Source organism: Piliocolobus tephrosceles, chromosome 17 (genome assembly GCF_002776525.5).
Source record: "Piliocolobus tephrosceles isolate RC106 chromosome 17, ASM277652v3, whole genome shotgun sequence".
Lineage (NCBI taxonomy): Eukaryota > Metazoa > Chordata > Mammalia > Primates > Cercopithecidae > Piliocolobus > Piliocolobus tephrosceles.
Genome location: NC_045450.1, coordinates 68737243 through 68754275, shown reverse-complemented (window position 1 = coordinate 68754275; position 17033 = coordinate 68737243). Strand labels below are relative to the sequence as shown.

Sequence of the window (17033 nt, the reverse complement as noted above, 5' to 3'; positions counted from 1 at the left end):
TTTGTTGTGATCGATTGGTGGGTGTTTGTTGTGACTGGTGGGTGTTTGTTGTGAGTGATTGGTGGGTGTTTGTTGTGATTGATTGGTGGGTGTTTGTTGTGATTGGTGAGTATTCATGTGCTGGTCTGTGTACTTGTTCCTTCAGTGTTGATTTCTCGTTCTAACCTCACAACCTTTTTCTCTTTCATTTTTAGTTTCTTTTTGCACAGTATATGCCTGAATGGCTCTGGGTGTGGGGAGCAAATATTCTCAACCGTTCACTACGTAAGGAGGCCTTATCCTGCACAGCCTGAGTCTGGATGGCCGCTTGAGAAGTTTTGCCAACTCCTGGGAACCTTGGTATTCCGACATTTGGAAAAACACATTTAATTTATCTGCTGTGTTTTATTGCTGATTATTCAGCATACTGTTGATTCGTCATTTGCAAAGCAGACATCATACTGTCAGAATGCTGTGAAAAACCTCAAGGGTGTATGGATGGCACAGGATCAATAATGCCTGAGGCTGATTGAAGACATCTACATTTCATGCTTTTTCCCTAACCTGTTCAAAAGTTACGCTTTTCTGTTGTTCTAGAGCCACAGCAGTCTAACATTGAAATATAATGTGATTTGTCAGCTCTTATAATAAATTTCAGATGTTGTTTTTTAAGGAAAATTGACCATTACACTAGAGGAATTGTACTAGTTTTTAAATGTGCATCAAGAAAGACTACTGAAAAGTATTATTTTATAGCTAAGATTGCTGGTACTATTAGGAAAAATCTGTGTGTATTGTATAGCTCTAGCTGTTTGACTATCTGTAATGAAAATGCTGCACTTCAACTGATATTTCATTAGAGAACCGTGTGTATGTACATGTGTGTGTGTGTGGGTGTGGTGTCTTTGAGCAACTTTATTTATGGTTACCATAATTTTAAAAAGATTTTTTGTCAGGATGACTTAACATGGAATCTTAAAGGGTATTAAAACAATCTAGATTATTCCTTTTCATCCTAGATAAGCCTACCAAATTTCATGCTGTTGGTTTGCCATGAATAATATTACTTCCTACGTTATATTTTTGTTTTTTCAAATCTGCTATGGTATGAACTTATTCCTAGATTTAGATATGTAAGAGAAACCTGCAGTCATCTTTTGATTTGTAAGGCAATCCTTGTGGATAAATAGTGATTTCTCAGCCTCTGACCCATTTTGTAACTGAAATTTAGCCCTTTGCAGCTTGTTATATCTGGTTTTCCTACATTTTTCTATGTAATATTATTCCATTCCAGTAGCATTATTGATAGAAATAATAAGTATTTATGGAATAGTAAAATATGGACAAATTATGTGTGTGATATGATATATCTGTGAATAAGTTAGAAGCTTATTCTTGGTTTGTGTAATGAATTTATGTATTGTAGTGAATACCTTTATTGGTGTGAAGATAATTATGCACAAGCCCTCACAATATGCGTTAACATTGAAACCTATGAAATGTCCTTAGTTGGGGTCTTATAAAGCCAACCATTTTTGAGGACCATGTACCTAGTGCTTTGAAAACTATAAGTCACTATATGAATATGACAATACGTGCACATTTAAAATTCAGAGCTTGGCATTGTGATACGGATGCAGAAGCTGGTAGATTGGTTAAAAGTCTGGACTCCTGTGGCATTTTTTTTGTGGCATGATAATCTGTCATAAGCAGACCTGAGCACAATTTTATGGACACAGTTTTGCCCATGACATTGCCTACAGGATTTCCAGATGGGACTTGCACTCAGAAGATCAGCGGCCAACTCCAGAAGCTCTTCCATGCTCAGATCATGTCTTCAGGACTTAGATGTGAACATCTACACACTGGGAGGTGCTGTGTGACCCCCAAGGTTTTGATGGAGCTAACTTGGAATCCTCTTGACTTCATGCCACATTGACGTGAACTTTGATGTGTAATAAGCAGCAGCAACTTCGTGTGAAAATATTGTCAGGTAGTTATATGTAAGGTTGCGTGGTCCAGTAATGTCTTAGATTGATAAATTCGGTATGGAATCGGAATCAGTGTTACGTGATGAGAATAGGTGAACGCACCTGTCAGTGATGATGTAAAATTCTCTCCTTGGCAGGACATGGGCAAACATGCTGATTGGTGCAAGTGTGGCGCAGAGCTGTCCGTAGCTGTAGCAAAAGATGAAGAGCAAGACCTCTAGGTTTTCTAGCTTTCGTTAAATATATTTTTTTCCCCAGAGCTAATTTGAAAGTTGATTGGACCACTGTGGACGGGGTCTCATTAAGAATGTGGGAAATATGGGCTGAGCACGGTGGCTCACACCTGTAATCCCAGAATTTGGGAAGGCCAAGGCGGGTGGATCACTTGATCCTGGAGTTCGAAACCAGCCTGGGCAACGTGCCCTGTCTCTACAAAAAATACAAAAATTAGCCAGGCATGGTGGTGCATGCCTGTAGTCCCAGCTACTTGGGAGGCTGAGGCAGGAGAATCGTTTGAGCCCGGGATGCAGAGGTGGAAGTGAGCCAAGATCGTGCCACTGCACTCCAGCCTTGAGACAGCGAGACCCTGTCTCAAAAAAAAAAAAAAAAAAAAGAACATGGGAAATATGAACCTTTGAAACTTAATTTGTCAATTGAAAGTTTAACAATAAAAGTAGTTGTTTCTGTTTCCTTTGGAAGTGTTTTGTTCCAGATGTTTGTAATTTGGAATGAGAGAATTTTTTTTCTTCTTAGAAGTGATTACAAGAAATTAACTTATGAACACCAGTGGTCATAACTGGTTAAAAGCTGACAAGTCAGTAACAAAATTGTTGAGAACAATGTACCCAGTCTTTGGAAGCTGCTGAGTTGACTTCTGGATCTCTGTCTCTTGGTAGGTTGGGTAAGGTGAAGATTGATTTCCTCGTGGAATTTGGCTGTGTGGAGGGAGATCATTGGTGATTTTTTTCCATGAGCCATTTCAATCTTCAAGCTAGATTGTAATGGATTCAAGAAAGAGTGGGAAGAAAAAAAGGGAAGAGAGCAGATAGAGACAGCTCCTAGGAGACTTTCCTGTGTTTCAACCTCAATTACTTAAAATCTAACCCCATTTGGGAACCAGAGGGTTAGGTGGTTATGTCCTCAAAACCTTTCCAGTCTATCTATGTCTCAGTCTCAGTATTGGCTTGTGTGTGATTTTTCTTTTTAAAGATTCATATGTGTTTAATGAGTATAAAGCCAAGCACAGGACGGTCGTGAATTCAGTAGAAATACTCTGTGTAATTCCTGGCCGGGCGTGGTGGCACACGCCTGTAATCCCAGCGCTTTGTGAAGTCGAGGCGGGCAGATCTTGAGGTCAGGAGTTTGAGACCAGCCTGACCAACATGGTGAAACCCCATCTCTACTAAAAATACTAAAATTAGCCGGGCATGGTGGCACGCCCCTGTAATCCCAGCTGCTGGGGAGGTTGAGGCAGGAAAATCACTTGAACCCGGTAGGCGGAGGTTGCAGTGAGCTGAGATCTCCCCGCTACACTCCAGTCTGGGAGACAGAGCAAAACTTTGTCTCAAAAGATTTAAAAAAAAAAAAAAGACTCTATGTAATTCCTATGGTGATACTGAAAGGGAAGGGGAGGAGGCTCTAGAACCCACTCTGGAACATGCACAAATAGAACTTCTACAGCAAGCCCCCTGCGAGGGCGATGCGCTCTGTGCAGCCCCGCACAGTGCCACTGCTGAGGGCGGGATAATGGCGCTGCAGGTATGGAGCCAGGTGCTCCCCCGAGGGGAGAGGGTGGACAGGCTCATGGCCTTCCTGTGGCATGACGTTGACACCCTTCTCCAGTAAGTGTTTGCTCAGGTGGTTGTGGAAATACTTAGGGGGGTGACCTCCATCAGTGAGTTGGATGGGAACTCACAATGGGGCAGGACTTGTGTCATCATGCTCTGTGGACAGTAGTTTCCCCTTATCCACAGTTTTGTTTTCTGAGGTTTCAGTTACCTGTGGTCAATCAAGGTCTGAAAACATTCAATGGAAAATTCCATAAATAAACAGTTCATAAGTTTTAAATTGCACACAGTTCTGAGTAGCGTGATAAAATCTCGCACCATCCCACTCCCTCCTGCCTGGGATGAGAATTCTCCCCGTGTCCACAGCTTGGGTTCAGGTAACCCTTATTTTACTTCGTAATGTCCCCAAAGCCCAAGAGTAGTGATGCTGGCACTATAGATACGCCGAGAAGCTGGAAAGTGCTCTTTTAAGTGAAAAGGTAAAACTTCTCCACTTAATAAGGAAAGAAAAACACTGTATGCTGAAGTTGCTGAGATCTACAGTAAAACAAGTCTTCTCTCCATGACGTTGGGAAGAAGGAAAAAGAAATTCATGGAAGTTTTGCTGTCGCACCTCAAACTGCTGAAGTTCCAGCCACGGTGAGTCCAAGACCATCCACCACCGGAGGTCTTGGAACATGTGCCCTTGGATAAGGGAGCACTACCGCACTGCAGGCTGTCATGGTGTTGTCGAAGATAAGGCATGTGTAACACTTGTCACACAGCTGATGCCCTAGGCTGTGCTTGTTGGAACAGTTTACCCGCTCACTGACCCAGAAGCTGGGGATGCGGGTGGCACTGGCACTGGTTCCTCTTTTTCCTGGGGCTGCTCAGGCAGGGGCTCTCCATGCCTCGAGGATCACGAGAAGCTTGCAGTTGCGAGGGTCCAAGCTGCTGGGAGGGATTGAGAACCTCAGTGTGATGGGAGGCAGATGATGGGGAGATGGGCGGGGATGGAGCCAGACGTGAAAAACCCGTTATTCAGAAGCTTCTCAGTGGGGGGCTGTCGGGTGTGTCTGAAGTATCTTCTGGATGAGGGAGGTGGCCACGGGGTGGCTTTGCCTGGGAACGCTGTGTGTGTGCTTGACCAGAGGTAGGTCTCTTAGACAAGAGGTTTCAAACGGTGGTTTGCCCGCTAACAAGGTATGTGTGACGTACCCAAGGGACCACACATCCGCTTTGAAACGGTGCCCTTTCTTTCCCCGCACCCTGGGAGTTATGGAATCGGGAGTCCCACCCAGGGTCTTCCTCTGCCTCCCGTCATGTTGGACTTTGGTTGCCAGTCCAAATCTTCCCGTTTTCACCTCCAGGTCATCATTCAGGAAGAGGGGGTACAGCTTGAGATCCTGGTGAATAATCCAGTTTCAGGCAGGTGCCGGCAGCCAAGGATAATCTACTGCGGGCAGTAGCACCCTCGGGCTCTCTTTGTGTGCGGGTCCACGAGAGGTCTCAGGTGGCAGAGCTCCAGCACCAGGAGCATGAAGTTGTCCTTGAAAAAGCCACGGACACCTGAGATGTGCTGGTGGGCGAGGCTGTAGTGAGTATAGTGAGAGGCTGGAGACGTCTGCAGGGATGTCTCCTCCAGGTGCACATCGAGGAGCAGTGACTCAGGTGCGATCTTGCCTGAAAACACCTCCTTGGTGTTTGCCTCCGAGGTTTTGATGCTCTCGGCAAAGCCATCCTTGCCCAAAAAAAGCAGCCTGCCTGCAGTGCTGCCGGCAGGTTTACTAGGACCTCCAAGATCGCTGCAGAGCCACAACTCCAGGGAGGCTTTCCCAGGGTTGGCTCGTGACCGTGCCATCAGCTCTTATTCTTTAACATAACATTTCATTTGAATAAAGGTTTGCAGATGCTTTATTCTGCATGTGAAGCACAAGTTGAGGAAGTTATTTTAGAACCAGAGTGGTGGGAATCCACCAATGGTAGACCAGGATCCTGTAGCTCAGGCCGTCTTGGTAGTTCTCCAAGTAACTTTCCTCTGCCACACGGCAGTCCCCTCAGTGTACAGGCATTCTCTGGAACTGGTGGTGGTGGTATTCTCTCCCCTGCTGTGGGGACTCACTGTCACATGATTGATATCTGCAATCACTTTTCTACCCCCGTTTCCAACAGTAGGGCTATGTATTCAATGGCACACTGACTAAAGGGCTGTTCAGAGAACCCTGACCAAGATTAATTTACCCAAAGTTGGAACAGAAGGACATAGTCAAGTTTAAGATCAAATGCTTTCTGTGGTGGCAGAAGGGAGTGCCTTTGACAGTTTGAAAATGCAAAGAGAGGCAAGGGTTCTCCAAAAGTTCAGAAAATCGTATGAGATCTGAGTCAGGAAAGGATTCAAGTATCCACCAAGTATTGAGTCATATAGGAGCCGAGTACTTTATGCGTATGCTTTTTGTTTTTGAGACAAGGTCTTGCTCTGTTGCCCAGGCTGGAGTGCAGTGGTACAATCATGGCTCACTGCAACCTCGACCTCCTGGGCTCAGGCAATCCTCCCACCTCAGCCTCCCTAGTAGCTGGGACTACAGGTGCACACCACCACTCCTGGCAAAAACAAAACCAAACATAACTGTAGAGACATGTCTTTGTTGCCCAAACTAGTCTCAAACTCCTGGGCTCAAGTGATCCTCCCGCCACAGCCTCCCAAAGTGTTGAGATTACAGGCATAAGCCACTGCGCTAGGCCTTATGTCTGTGCTTAATTTAACCCTCATCCTTTAAGGTAGATATTAGTACCCCTATTTTTTTAAAATTTTTTTATTTACTTATTTTTAAGGCAGAGTCTCATTCTGTTACTCAGGCTGGAGTGCAGTGGTACAATCTCAGCTCACTGCAACCTCCGCCTCCCAGGTTCAAGCAATTCTGCCTCAGCCTCCTGAGTAGCTGGGATTACAGTCGCAGGCTACCACACTCAGCTAAGTTTTTATATTTTTGGTAGAGACGGGGTTTCACCATGTTGAGCAGGCTGGTCTCAAACTTCGGACCTCAAGTGATCCGCCTGCCTCCGCCTCCCCAAGTCCTGGGATTACAGGCGTGAGCCACCCCACCTGGCTGGTACCCCTATTTTTGGGATGAAGAAGCTGAGGTACAAAAAGGTTAAATAACTTGCTCAAAATTACCAAGTAGAAGCCTGAGGTGGGGTATGGTAATTTGTAATTTTACATGTATCCACTATATTAAGTCAACTGTGTTAAATCATGTTGAAGGAAGATGATGCGCTGTGATCTGTAATACTGGTGCAGTTCAGCATTACTGTGGTGCAGTGTCAAGTTCGAAAAGACAAAAAATCGTCTGATCGACCTATAGCGCATCACCGCCCACCAGCAGCCCTTATGGGGCCATTTACATTGAAAACAACCTGTGATCCTAGCATCTAAGTCGTCCAGACATCTTTCAGGCGGCAAGCTTTTCAGAGAGTTTAACACATTTATTCTTGTTTTTTCAAAAAGGGCAAACACGTGGCGTTACAAAGGTCCTTCCGTTTCGCACGCACCGGTGTCCCGGCAGGGCTCTGCACATCGGGAGGCCCAGTCTGTCGTCCCGCGGCGCCAGGGGTCAGGAGGTCGCGCAGGCGGAATTTGGAGTTTCTCGTGTTCCGGTCTGGCACTTCGCCATCTTAACCAGGTACCGCCCGGGTTAAGGGGCACCCAGGGCAGGTGCCCGGTCGGGGTTGGGGAGTCCGAACCGCCGATGCCTGGACGTGGACCCCTGCAGGGAGGGTCCGCGCCGGAAGTGAGTTCTCCACGGTTCCACGACAGCAGGCCCGTGGGGGTAGGGAACCTGCACCAGGCAGTCTTTCTAGATCCAGGCTCCTTTTCCGAGTCTGGGATCCTAGAGCGACTCGCCGCGCAGACAAGGCCTTTCCCCGGCGCGTTGTCGCCGCCTGGCCCCGCGCTGGCCACGCCCCCCCGCTTCCACCCTGCCACAGGTCCCCGACCGCAAATGTCGCGAGACCATCGTCCATCCTCCCGGCGTGGTCCCGCGGCCCACGGCGTCCAGAGCGCGCACGCAGGCCTGGGAGCGCGGGACACACAGGGCACGCTGGGTCTGTGGGGCTGACGCTCCCAGCTGTGGGCCTCCCTGGCCCTGTCGCCCAGTCTCGCGAGAGTTGGGAGTAAACAGCCCCGAATGGAGTGCCCAGGCGTGTTCGCCGCGGAGGCGCCGTTATCCCGGGCCCGCCGGCCCTGAGCTCCAGGCGGCGCAGGTACGTCAGCCGCCCGCGCGCGCGGCCTCCCCGGACAGCTCCCCTGCCCGCCTGTCTAGCAGCGGCGGCCCACTCACTCAGCTGTGCCGGCTGCGTCCGAGGCCCCAAGGCGAGGGCTGCGGGGGCCGGGCCGGGCCGGGGAAGATGGGCGCGGGGCCTCCGGTGTTGTTTGGGCACAGCGTGCCTGTCCCGCGGCCCTGCGGGGGTGTGCGCGCTCCGGCGGCTTGTTCCGTTGCATGGTTTTCTTTACGTGAAGTGAGCATTCACCGAGTGAAACAATACGCCCTGCTCTGGCCCCGAGCTTGCAAACAGACTGAATTCTAGGTGCGCTTCCGGGGCAGTGCTGGCTTCAGGTTTAAAAGACCTCGAGTCTTTGCCTTATCTCGGTCTGTGCATATTCCGCTGCTGGTTTTTGGAAATGCAGGGATCCTGTTCGGCGAACTCTCAGAACCTGGTTGCCTTTTAAACCTGTAGCATCTTAAAAATCTTGCCTCGCCTTGGCATGGTTGCGCTAAGATCGTTGTGGATCGTCAATATTTTTATTAAGATGTTTACTTTTCGTATTGGGTTGTCTATTTGTCTACACAAATTAAGTTATTAGATTCCAATCGACACTTCCAAATGACATGGAGTTGTTAGATTGTGATTGACATTTCCAAATGACATGGAGTGGAATATGACCTGAATTGAATTCTGGAGACTCGTCCTTAAGTCTTAACTATGTAGGTAAGCCCTCCTAACTTCAGGGTCTGCGATTGTATATGTAAGAAAAGGAGGGCTTGCAAAAGAGAAGTAATTCCTCTCATTTTTTGTTTTAAAATCTGGAGAATCTGCTTTTATTATTTATACTTATTTTTTAATGTAAGGGCTTCATTGAAGTAGAATTTACATACCATAAAATCCACCTGTTTTAAGTGTACTATTCAGTGGTTTTTAGTAAATTTACAGCTGCACAGTCACCACCAAATCCACTTTTAGAACATTTCTGTTACCCCAAGACCTCTGATGCCCATTCGTGGTCAATACCCATTTCCAAGCTCCGCCACAGGCAACCTTTCATCTACTTTGACTTTCTAGATTTGCCTTTAATGACTATTTCATATATTCAGATGGAAACATATGGTATGTGGCCTTTTGTGTCAGGCTTCTTTCACTTAGCATGTTTTCACAGTTCATCCATGTTGTAGCATGAATCAGGATTTCATTCCTTTTATGACCAAATAATATTCAGTTGTATGGCTCTACTGCATTTTGTTTAAACATTTATGCAGAATACTTTTGTCAAATAAAATTTTATTTTATGCTCTAGTGTGTGATGCAGATGACAGCAAAATTGTTGATTGGGGATGGAAGCTGGGACCTGACCCAGACACGTGTCAAACTACTGCACTCCCCAGGCACCCTGTATAATCAAGAATTGGTCCTTTCTATATAAAAAGGGGAAATTCCAATGCAGAGCTTGCGAAACCTTTGAAGCACCTAGGGATGAAGTGGGAGCTCTTCTAGTCAGGAGGTTAGCAAGAACTAGGAAGACTGGGCCGGGCGCGGTGGCTCACGCCTGTAATCCCGCACTTTGGGAGGCCGAGGCGGGCGGATCACGAGGTCAGGTGTTCAAGACCAACCTGGCCAGTATGGTGAAACCCCGTCCTTACTGAAAATACAAGAATTAGCCGGGCGCAATGGCAGGCGCCTGTAATCCCAGCTGCTTGGGAGGCTGTGGCAGGAGAATCGCTTGAACCCAGGCGGCAAAGGTTGTAGTGAGCCAAGATCACGCCACTGCACTCCATCCTGGGTGACAGAGTGAGACTATGTCTCAAAAAAAAAAAAGAACTGGGAAGACTGAAGGCTAAGGTGAACTGTGCATTGCTCCCATCAGTACTGCAGAAATCTGCTTGAGGAAACGCTTTATTTATTTATTTATTTATTTATTTATTTATTGAGACAGGGTCTCGTTCTGTTGCCAAGCTGGAGTGCAGTGGCAGATCTCAGCTCATTGCAACTTCTGCCTCCTGGGTTCAAGCGATTCTCCTGCCTCAGCCTCTTGAGTAGTCGGGACTACAGGCGCCTGCTACCATGCCCGGCTCATCTTTATATTTGTAGTAGAGATGGGGTTTTACTATGTTGGTCAGGCTGGTTTCAGACTCCTTGACCTTGTGATCCACCTGCGTCAGCCTCCCAAAGTACTGGGATTACAGGCGTGAGCTACTGTACCCAGTTGAGGAAACGCATTTTAAAGTAAAATAAAGAAGGTAAGAAGTTTGGAGGTGCCCTGTGTGTGGCCAGCTAATACTGGATGACTCAAGGGTGGGACTAAAAGACAAGAGTGACCTGTGTGAAATAGTAGGCAGTGAAGACACCACAGACCAAGGTTTCTCACTCTTGACTGTAGTGATACATTGGGATGAATTTTTTTTGTTTTTAATACAAGACCACCTGATGGATAGAATGTGCCAGAAGAAATGGTTGCATTGGATGTAAGAATTCACCAGAATACACCTTTGTCGACCAGGCACGGTGGCTCATGCCTGTAATCCCAGCGCTTTGGGAGGCCGAGGCAGGCGGATCATGAGGTCAGGAGATCGAGACCATCCTGGCTAACACGGTGAAATCCCATCTCTACTAAAAATACAAAAAGTTACCTGGGCATGGTGGCACACGCCTGTAGTTCCAGCTACTTGGGAGGCTGAGGCAGGATAATCGCGTGAACCTGGGAGGCAGAGGTTGCAGTGAGCCGAGATCGCGTCATTGCACTCCACCCTGGTGACAGAGCGAGACTCCGTCTCAAAACAAAGAAAGAAGACACCTTTGTTTTACTATAGTTTGGTCTGGCATGACTTAATTGTTAGCCTGTTAAACAGTGGTAATACAGCCAAGTATGCAATTGGTTCTGATGGTGGTAGTTTTGCAGCTGACTTTTAGTTGGACTGGATAGTAACCTTTCGTGGTCTAAACACAATTCAGTCTCCTTTGGAGCTATTTTAGTAAATTAGTTTATTACAAAGCAAGGCATAGCTGCATAATTAGATGATTATCGGGTGATACAAGTCATTTTCTCTCACCTGCATTATGTTCTAATTATTTTCAAAGAGATAATTTCAGGTATATTTTAGTTATGCCCAGAATTATAATCTTTGTGATATTCCTTTCTTGTGAAAATTGTAAGTGGGAGACTCCAAGAGCTGCACAGAATGCTAGCCACCAGCTGGGCCAGCTGCTTGCCCGGTAATCCATTTCTTCTGCCGAATCTCCCCTCTACACAAATCCCATTAAGTCCTGTTTTCTATGTCTATAATTTGAACTGTGTCTTTTTAAGTTAGTGTTTGATGTCAAAAATTTTAAATTATTCCTGTTTTAGAGATGTAATCATTCTCATGAAAAATCCATAGGTATAGAAATACTGTCTTTTAAGGTTATACCTTTGTATGGAAAGATAACCAGGTCTTCTGCATAAAGAATTTATAGAAACTAAATCCAGTTAACATTTAGTGGATCCAGTAACAGCCCTAAGTAGGTAGGCTCTCTTAAGTGATATTACAAATGATAATAAGCCTTTCAGAATGAACTAGCCAAAAGCTTAGTACTTTCAAAGGCTGTCTTTTCCTTAGGCTGGAAAATAGCTTTAGACAGATCTTTGAGAACGATTTGTAGGAGATAGACTCCTTTTAAGCTTTAGTATATGTACAAATAAAATTAAATCTAGCATATATATTTGAATTTTTGTGCCACTGTCTTACCAGAAGGTGTGATTTATTCTTTTTTTTTTTTTTTTTTTTGAGATGGCATGTCACTCTGTCACCCAGGGTGGAGTGCAGTTGCTTGATCTTGACTCACTGCAACTTCTGCCTCCCAGGTTCAAGCGATTCTCCCAGCCTCAACCTCCTGAGTAACTGGGATTATAGGCACACGCCACCACACCCAGCAAATTTTTGTATTTTTAGTAGAGATGGGGTTTCACCATGTTGGCAGGCTGGTCTTGAACTCCTGATCTCAGGCGATCCACCCCCACTACCCACCCCCAGCCTCAGCCTCCTGCAGTGCTGGGGTTACAGCCATGAGCCACCAAGCCTGGCCTATTCTTTAAAATTTATTTGAAAAGGTTTATTAAAATACTTAAATGATATGTTTTATCTAAGTATAAAAGTAACGTGCTCCCTATAAACATAAATAAAATAAAGCAGAAATTAACTATCTGTAATCATACAGTTGAAAGGTAGAACCACTGTAACCATTTTGGTATGTGGCTTTCAGTGGGTTTTTTTGTTGTCGTCGTTTCCTTTTGAGACAGAGTCTCAGTTGCCCAGGCTGGAATGCAGTGGCTTTATCTTCACCCACTGCAACCTCTACCTCCTTGGTTCAAGCGATTCTCATGCCTCAGCCTCCCGAGTAGCTGGGATTACAGGCATGTGTCACCGTGCTCAGCTAATTTTTTGTATTTTTAGTAGAGACAGGGTTTGCTGTGTTGGCCAGACTGGTCTTAAACTCCCGGCCTCAGGTGATCCTCCTGCCTTGGCCTCCCAAAGTGCTGGTATTACAGGCATGAGCCACCACACCCAGCTGCATTTTTTTTTTTCTTGCTCATAGACACATTTTAAAATTAAAATGTAAAATAAAATTTGGATTATGTGGTACATGAACTGTTTTACTTAACATTTCATTAGCATTTCCCATATTTCTATGGTAACAAATGACCACAAACAGTGGCCCAGAACAACATGAAATTACGGTCTCACAGTTCTGGATATCAGAAGTCCAGAATCGGTCTCACTGAGCTGAAGTCAAAGTTTCAGCAGGGCTGTCTCCTTCAGAAGGCTCTGTGGAGAGAATCAGTTTCCTTTTGTTTTTGTTTCTGTAGGCCACCTATGTTCCTTGGCGCCTAACTTCTTCCTCAGATTATCTCATCCTCTTGATTGCTTTCTTTTTTTTTTTTTTTGATGGAGTCTCTCTCTGTCGCCCAGGCTGGAGTGCAGTGGCACAGTCTTGGCTCACTCCAACCTCTGCCTCCCAGGTTCAAGTGATTCTCCTGCCTCAGCCTCCCAAGTACCTAGGATGACAGGCGCCCACCACCATGCCTAGCTAATTTTTGTATTTTTAATAGGGATGAGGTTTCCCCATGTTGGCCAGGCTGGTCCTGAACGCCTGACCTCAGGTGATCTGCCCACCTCAGCCTCCCACAGTGCTGGGATTACAGGCATGAGCCACTGTGGCCAGCCAACCCGTTGCTTCATCATCACATCTCTTACTACCTGTTCTCATCTCCTGCCTCTCTCTTATAGAGACCCTTGTAATGACACCTGGCCCACCTGGATCATCGAGGATACTGTCTTAATGCCTTCATTTAGTCACAGCTGCAAAGTCCCTTTGGCCTGTATGCTTTTGTGTACCAAGGAACATTCCCAGGTTCTAGGAATGAGGATGTGGGCATGTTTGTGGGGACCATTGTTGAGCCTACCGCAGGAGGAGCATTTGAAATTGCTGCATGGCATTCTGTGGTATGCACGAACCATAATTATTTAGTCAGTCTCCTTGTTTATGCACATTGAGATGGTCTCCAGCTTTTCCCACTCATAATCTTGCAGTGTGTATCCTTGGACATAAAGCCTTATGTGCTTCCAGATTCATACTTCTTGGATTAAATCCCTAGGGGAGATTTTAGACAAGCAGGCGACCTGCCTCTGACGAGTGCAGCCTCTGGAGCCAGGCTGACTACTTGAGTTTCCAGCCCAGCTGTCCTGCTTGCTGGTGGTGTGGCCCCAGGCAAGTTGCTTGGCTACTCTGGGCTTCAGTTCTTATCTGAAAATGGGGGTAATAACGGGTTGTTGGGAGGATTGAATGAGTTAATACTTGCAGACTACTTAGAATGTCACCTGCTACATACTCAATGCTCAGTGAGTGTTAGTTTTTGTTATTTTGGATTTGTTGGACCAAAAGTTTTTAGTGTTCGTTTTTAAGCGTTTTAATACATATTTGAAAATTGCCATTCTAAAAGGTTGAGTTTTTTTTTTTTTTTAATATTCACCAACAATATGTGAGAGTACTTACTTTATTCAAATTGTTGACTTAATAAACATGATTTTTATTCTACAGGGGGTGCCTCATTTTTTCTGTCAAAATGTCACTTGATTTGTTGAATGTAAATCATAGAAACACAGGTTAATGTTAGCAGAAATTTACCATGAATCTTTTCAGGAATTCTGTCAATTTCCTAGAATGAGATATACTTTTAATTTCCCTTTAACTAGCTCAGTCCCATCTTCGGATGTCCTTCTACATAACAATTGATGAGTGTAAATCTGTCTGACATGGTATATGGTTTGGTTTCATAGCAGTGAACAGCACTGACTGAATCCAATATAAGAGGCTTAGAATGCCCCTGTTACCACATTTAAAATACCTCCAGGCTCGTGCATCCCTGGCAGGTGAGGCTAAATAAAGAACTTATTTTTTCTGTCTGCTTTGGAAACAGGCTGAACCTAACAAGAAGGTTGCACAAACAGTATGAAACCTTTTTTTCTGTGAAGCATTTGCGAGTAAATTGCAGACCTGATACTCCATTATCCCCCGGTATTTTAGTGGGCGTATCTTCCAAGCAAGTACCTTTTTTTTTTTTTTTTGAGACGGAGTCTCGCTCTGTTCCCCAGGCTGGAGTGCAGTGGCCGGATCTCAGCTCACTGCAAGCTCCGCCTCCCAGGTTTACGCTATTCTCCTGCCTCAGCCTCCCGAGTAGCTGGGACTACAGGCGCCCGCCACCTCGCCCGGCTAGTTTTTTGTATTTTTTAGTAGAGACGGGGTTTCACAGTGTTAGCCAGGATGGTCTCAATCTCCTGACCTCGTGATCCGCCCGTCTCGGCCTCCCAAAGTGCTGGGATTACAGGCTTGAGCCACCGCGCCCGGCCGCAAGTACCTTCTTACATAATCACAGCACAGTTGTCAAAATCAGGAAATTAGTTTTGATACATCACTACCATCTGATCCACAGGCAGGCTTATTTGGGTTTTGCCAGTTGTCCCTGAATGCCTGTTACAGCAGATGGATCCAGTTTGGATTCATGAGTTGCATTGTCTCTGGAGTCTCCTTCAGTTTGGGGCAGTAGCTCAGACATTCTTGCCTTTCATTACCTTGGTGCTTAGGAAAATTCTAGGCCAGTTGATTTTGTAGAATGTCTCTGAATTTGGGTTGGTCTGATGTTTCTCATGATTTGATTTCAGGTTGTGCATCTTTGTCAGGAACCTCCCAGAAGTGATGCAGGCTCTTCTCAGTGCATCTGCTCTTGTAGACCTGGCTCCATTTGTCCCATTAATGCTTCCCTTGGACAACTTGGTGGAGCCTCTCCGCTGTAAAATGACTTTTCCCCTTTGAAAAGAGAGATTTTGTTGGCAGTAAGGCATTTTGAGATGATGTAAATATCTCATTCTTCTTCAAACTTTATGTCATTGTGGACTCCTGTTTTCCTGTTTTATTCCACGAATTGGGATCATTTATTGCGATGCTCAGATTGCCCCGGATTTGGTTAGTGGGGGCCCCTCCAGGCTGGCTTCCATGTTCCTTGGACACTTCCCCATCATTCTGTGAGCCTTTCCTCACCGAGTGACACTGTTCCAAACCCGTCTTATTCTTACCCTACCCAACCTGGAACTAGCTCTCTGTCCAAAGAGCCTGGGTTCTTTTAGTGGAGAGAGATATTTAGAACCAATTGTGGGCACTAGGTGGGCTCCTTGCTATTGGGATTTCACTGCTGCCACACCCTTTTGGAGATAGCTAGGAAATGTATGTAGCATGTACACATGCACTTAGATTTCTTTCTTTCTACATCTGTTAGTCTATGTATTGAAAACCTTAAATGTAGACCAGCATTTATCATTTTGTTCTGATACTGAATGGTTCATTTGTATTTTTCTCTTTCATATTTCTGACTCCCTTCTCTGACAGTAAGAAAACTCCATCCCATTATATGTAAAATATTTGTTTGATCAGACAGTTTCACCTTCACTGCTCTCACCCCATTGCCTGCGTGGTGCCTTCTTCACTTGCCAGGCTCTGACCCCCTCACCTGGTGCCTCTCCCTCCACATACCTTCCTCACTCCGCTCAGACTCCAAGACCCCATGGTGGGCTTCTGCCGTTCTCCCACGAATACCTACCTTCTTGTCTTCTGCAGAATTCTTCAGAAAGGGAAGAAGAAAAGGCAGAGTTGGCACTCTTTTTAGAAAGTGCTTTTTTTGGGCTGAGCGCAGTGGCTCAGGCCTATAATCCCAGCACTTTGGGAGGCCGAGGGGAGTGGTGGATCACCTGAGGTCAGGAGTTCAAGACCAGCCTGGCCGACATGGCAAAACCCCGTCTCTACTAAAAGTACAAAAATTATCTGGGCGTGGTGGCGGGCGCCTGTAATCCCAGCTACTGGAGAGGCTGAGGCAGGAGAATCGCTTGAACTGGGAGACAGAGGTTACAGTGAGCGGAGATTGCGCCATCGCACTCTAGCCTGGGCAACAAGAGCAAAACTCTGTCTCAAAACAAAACAAAAAAGCAAGCAGTGAGACTCCATCTAAAAAGAAGAAAAAAGTGCTTTTCTTTAGGTGTGTGTGTCTGTATCTGCATGTGCATGCTCTGTCTGCCTGTCCTGCTGCTGCTTACCTGCTTACCTCTCAGTGGTGAGCCTATCTTGGGAAGTGTGCCCATCAGGTTTCATTATATACTGAGAACCAGGAGGGACCAGTTGTCACAGCTGAATAGATGTATTAGACCCTGGAACGTGCAGTCTGTGCTTGCAAAGCCTCACGGACTTGTCTAGTGAGTCAGTGGGAGCAAGATCTCTTTAGGCCCAGGCCAGATATGGTGGCTCACGCCTGTAATCCCAACATTCTGAGAGGCTGAGGCAGGAGGATCTCTTGAGCCCGGGAGTTTGAAACCAGCCTGGGCAACATGGTGAGACCCCATTTCTACCAAAAAAAAAAAAAAAAAAAAAGAATTAGCTGCGCATAGTGGTGCTGTTGTAGTCCCAGCAACTACTGGGCTGAGGTGAGAGGATCACTTGAGCCTCAAGA

General features: G+C 45.9%; 2 protein-coding genes across 5 annotated transcripts in view; both read left to right on the top strand.

Moving 5' to 3' along the window:
- HSDL1 (hydroxysteroid dehydrogenase like 1) overlaps positions 1–2668 on the top strand; it is a 26080-nt gene extending 23412 nt beyond the window's left edge. For all 4 annotated transcript variants that reach the window (XM_023226842.1, XM_023226843.1, XM_023226845.1 and 1 more), the window contains one exon: positions 195–2668. In XM_023226842.1, the coding sequence (XP_023082610.1) occupies positions 195–293 (99 nt within the window). In that variant the 3' untranslated portion in view covers positions 294–2668. The remainder of the gene's footprint in view (positions 1–194) is intronic.
- Positions 2669–7744: 5076 nt separating this feature from the next.
- MBTPS1 (membrane bound transcription factor peptidase, site 1) overlaps positions 7745–17033 on the top strand; it is a 64732-nt gene continuing 55443 nt past the window's right edge. Inside the window, exon 1 of the mRNA XM_023226794.2 lies at positions 7745–7996. The gene's annotated coding sequence lies outside the window, so the exon portion shown is untranslated. The remainder of the gene's footprint in view (positions 7997–17033) is intronic.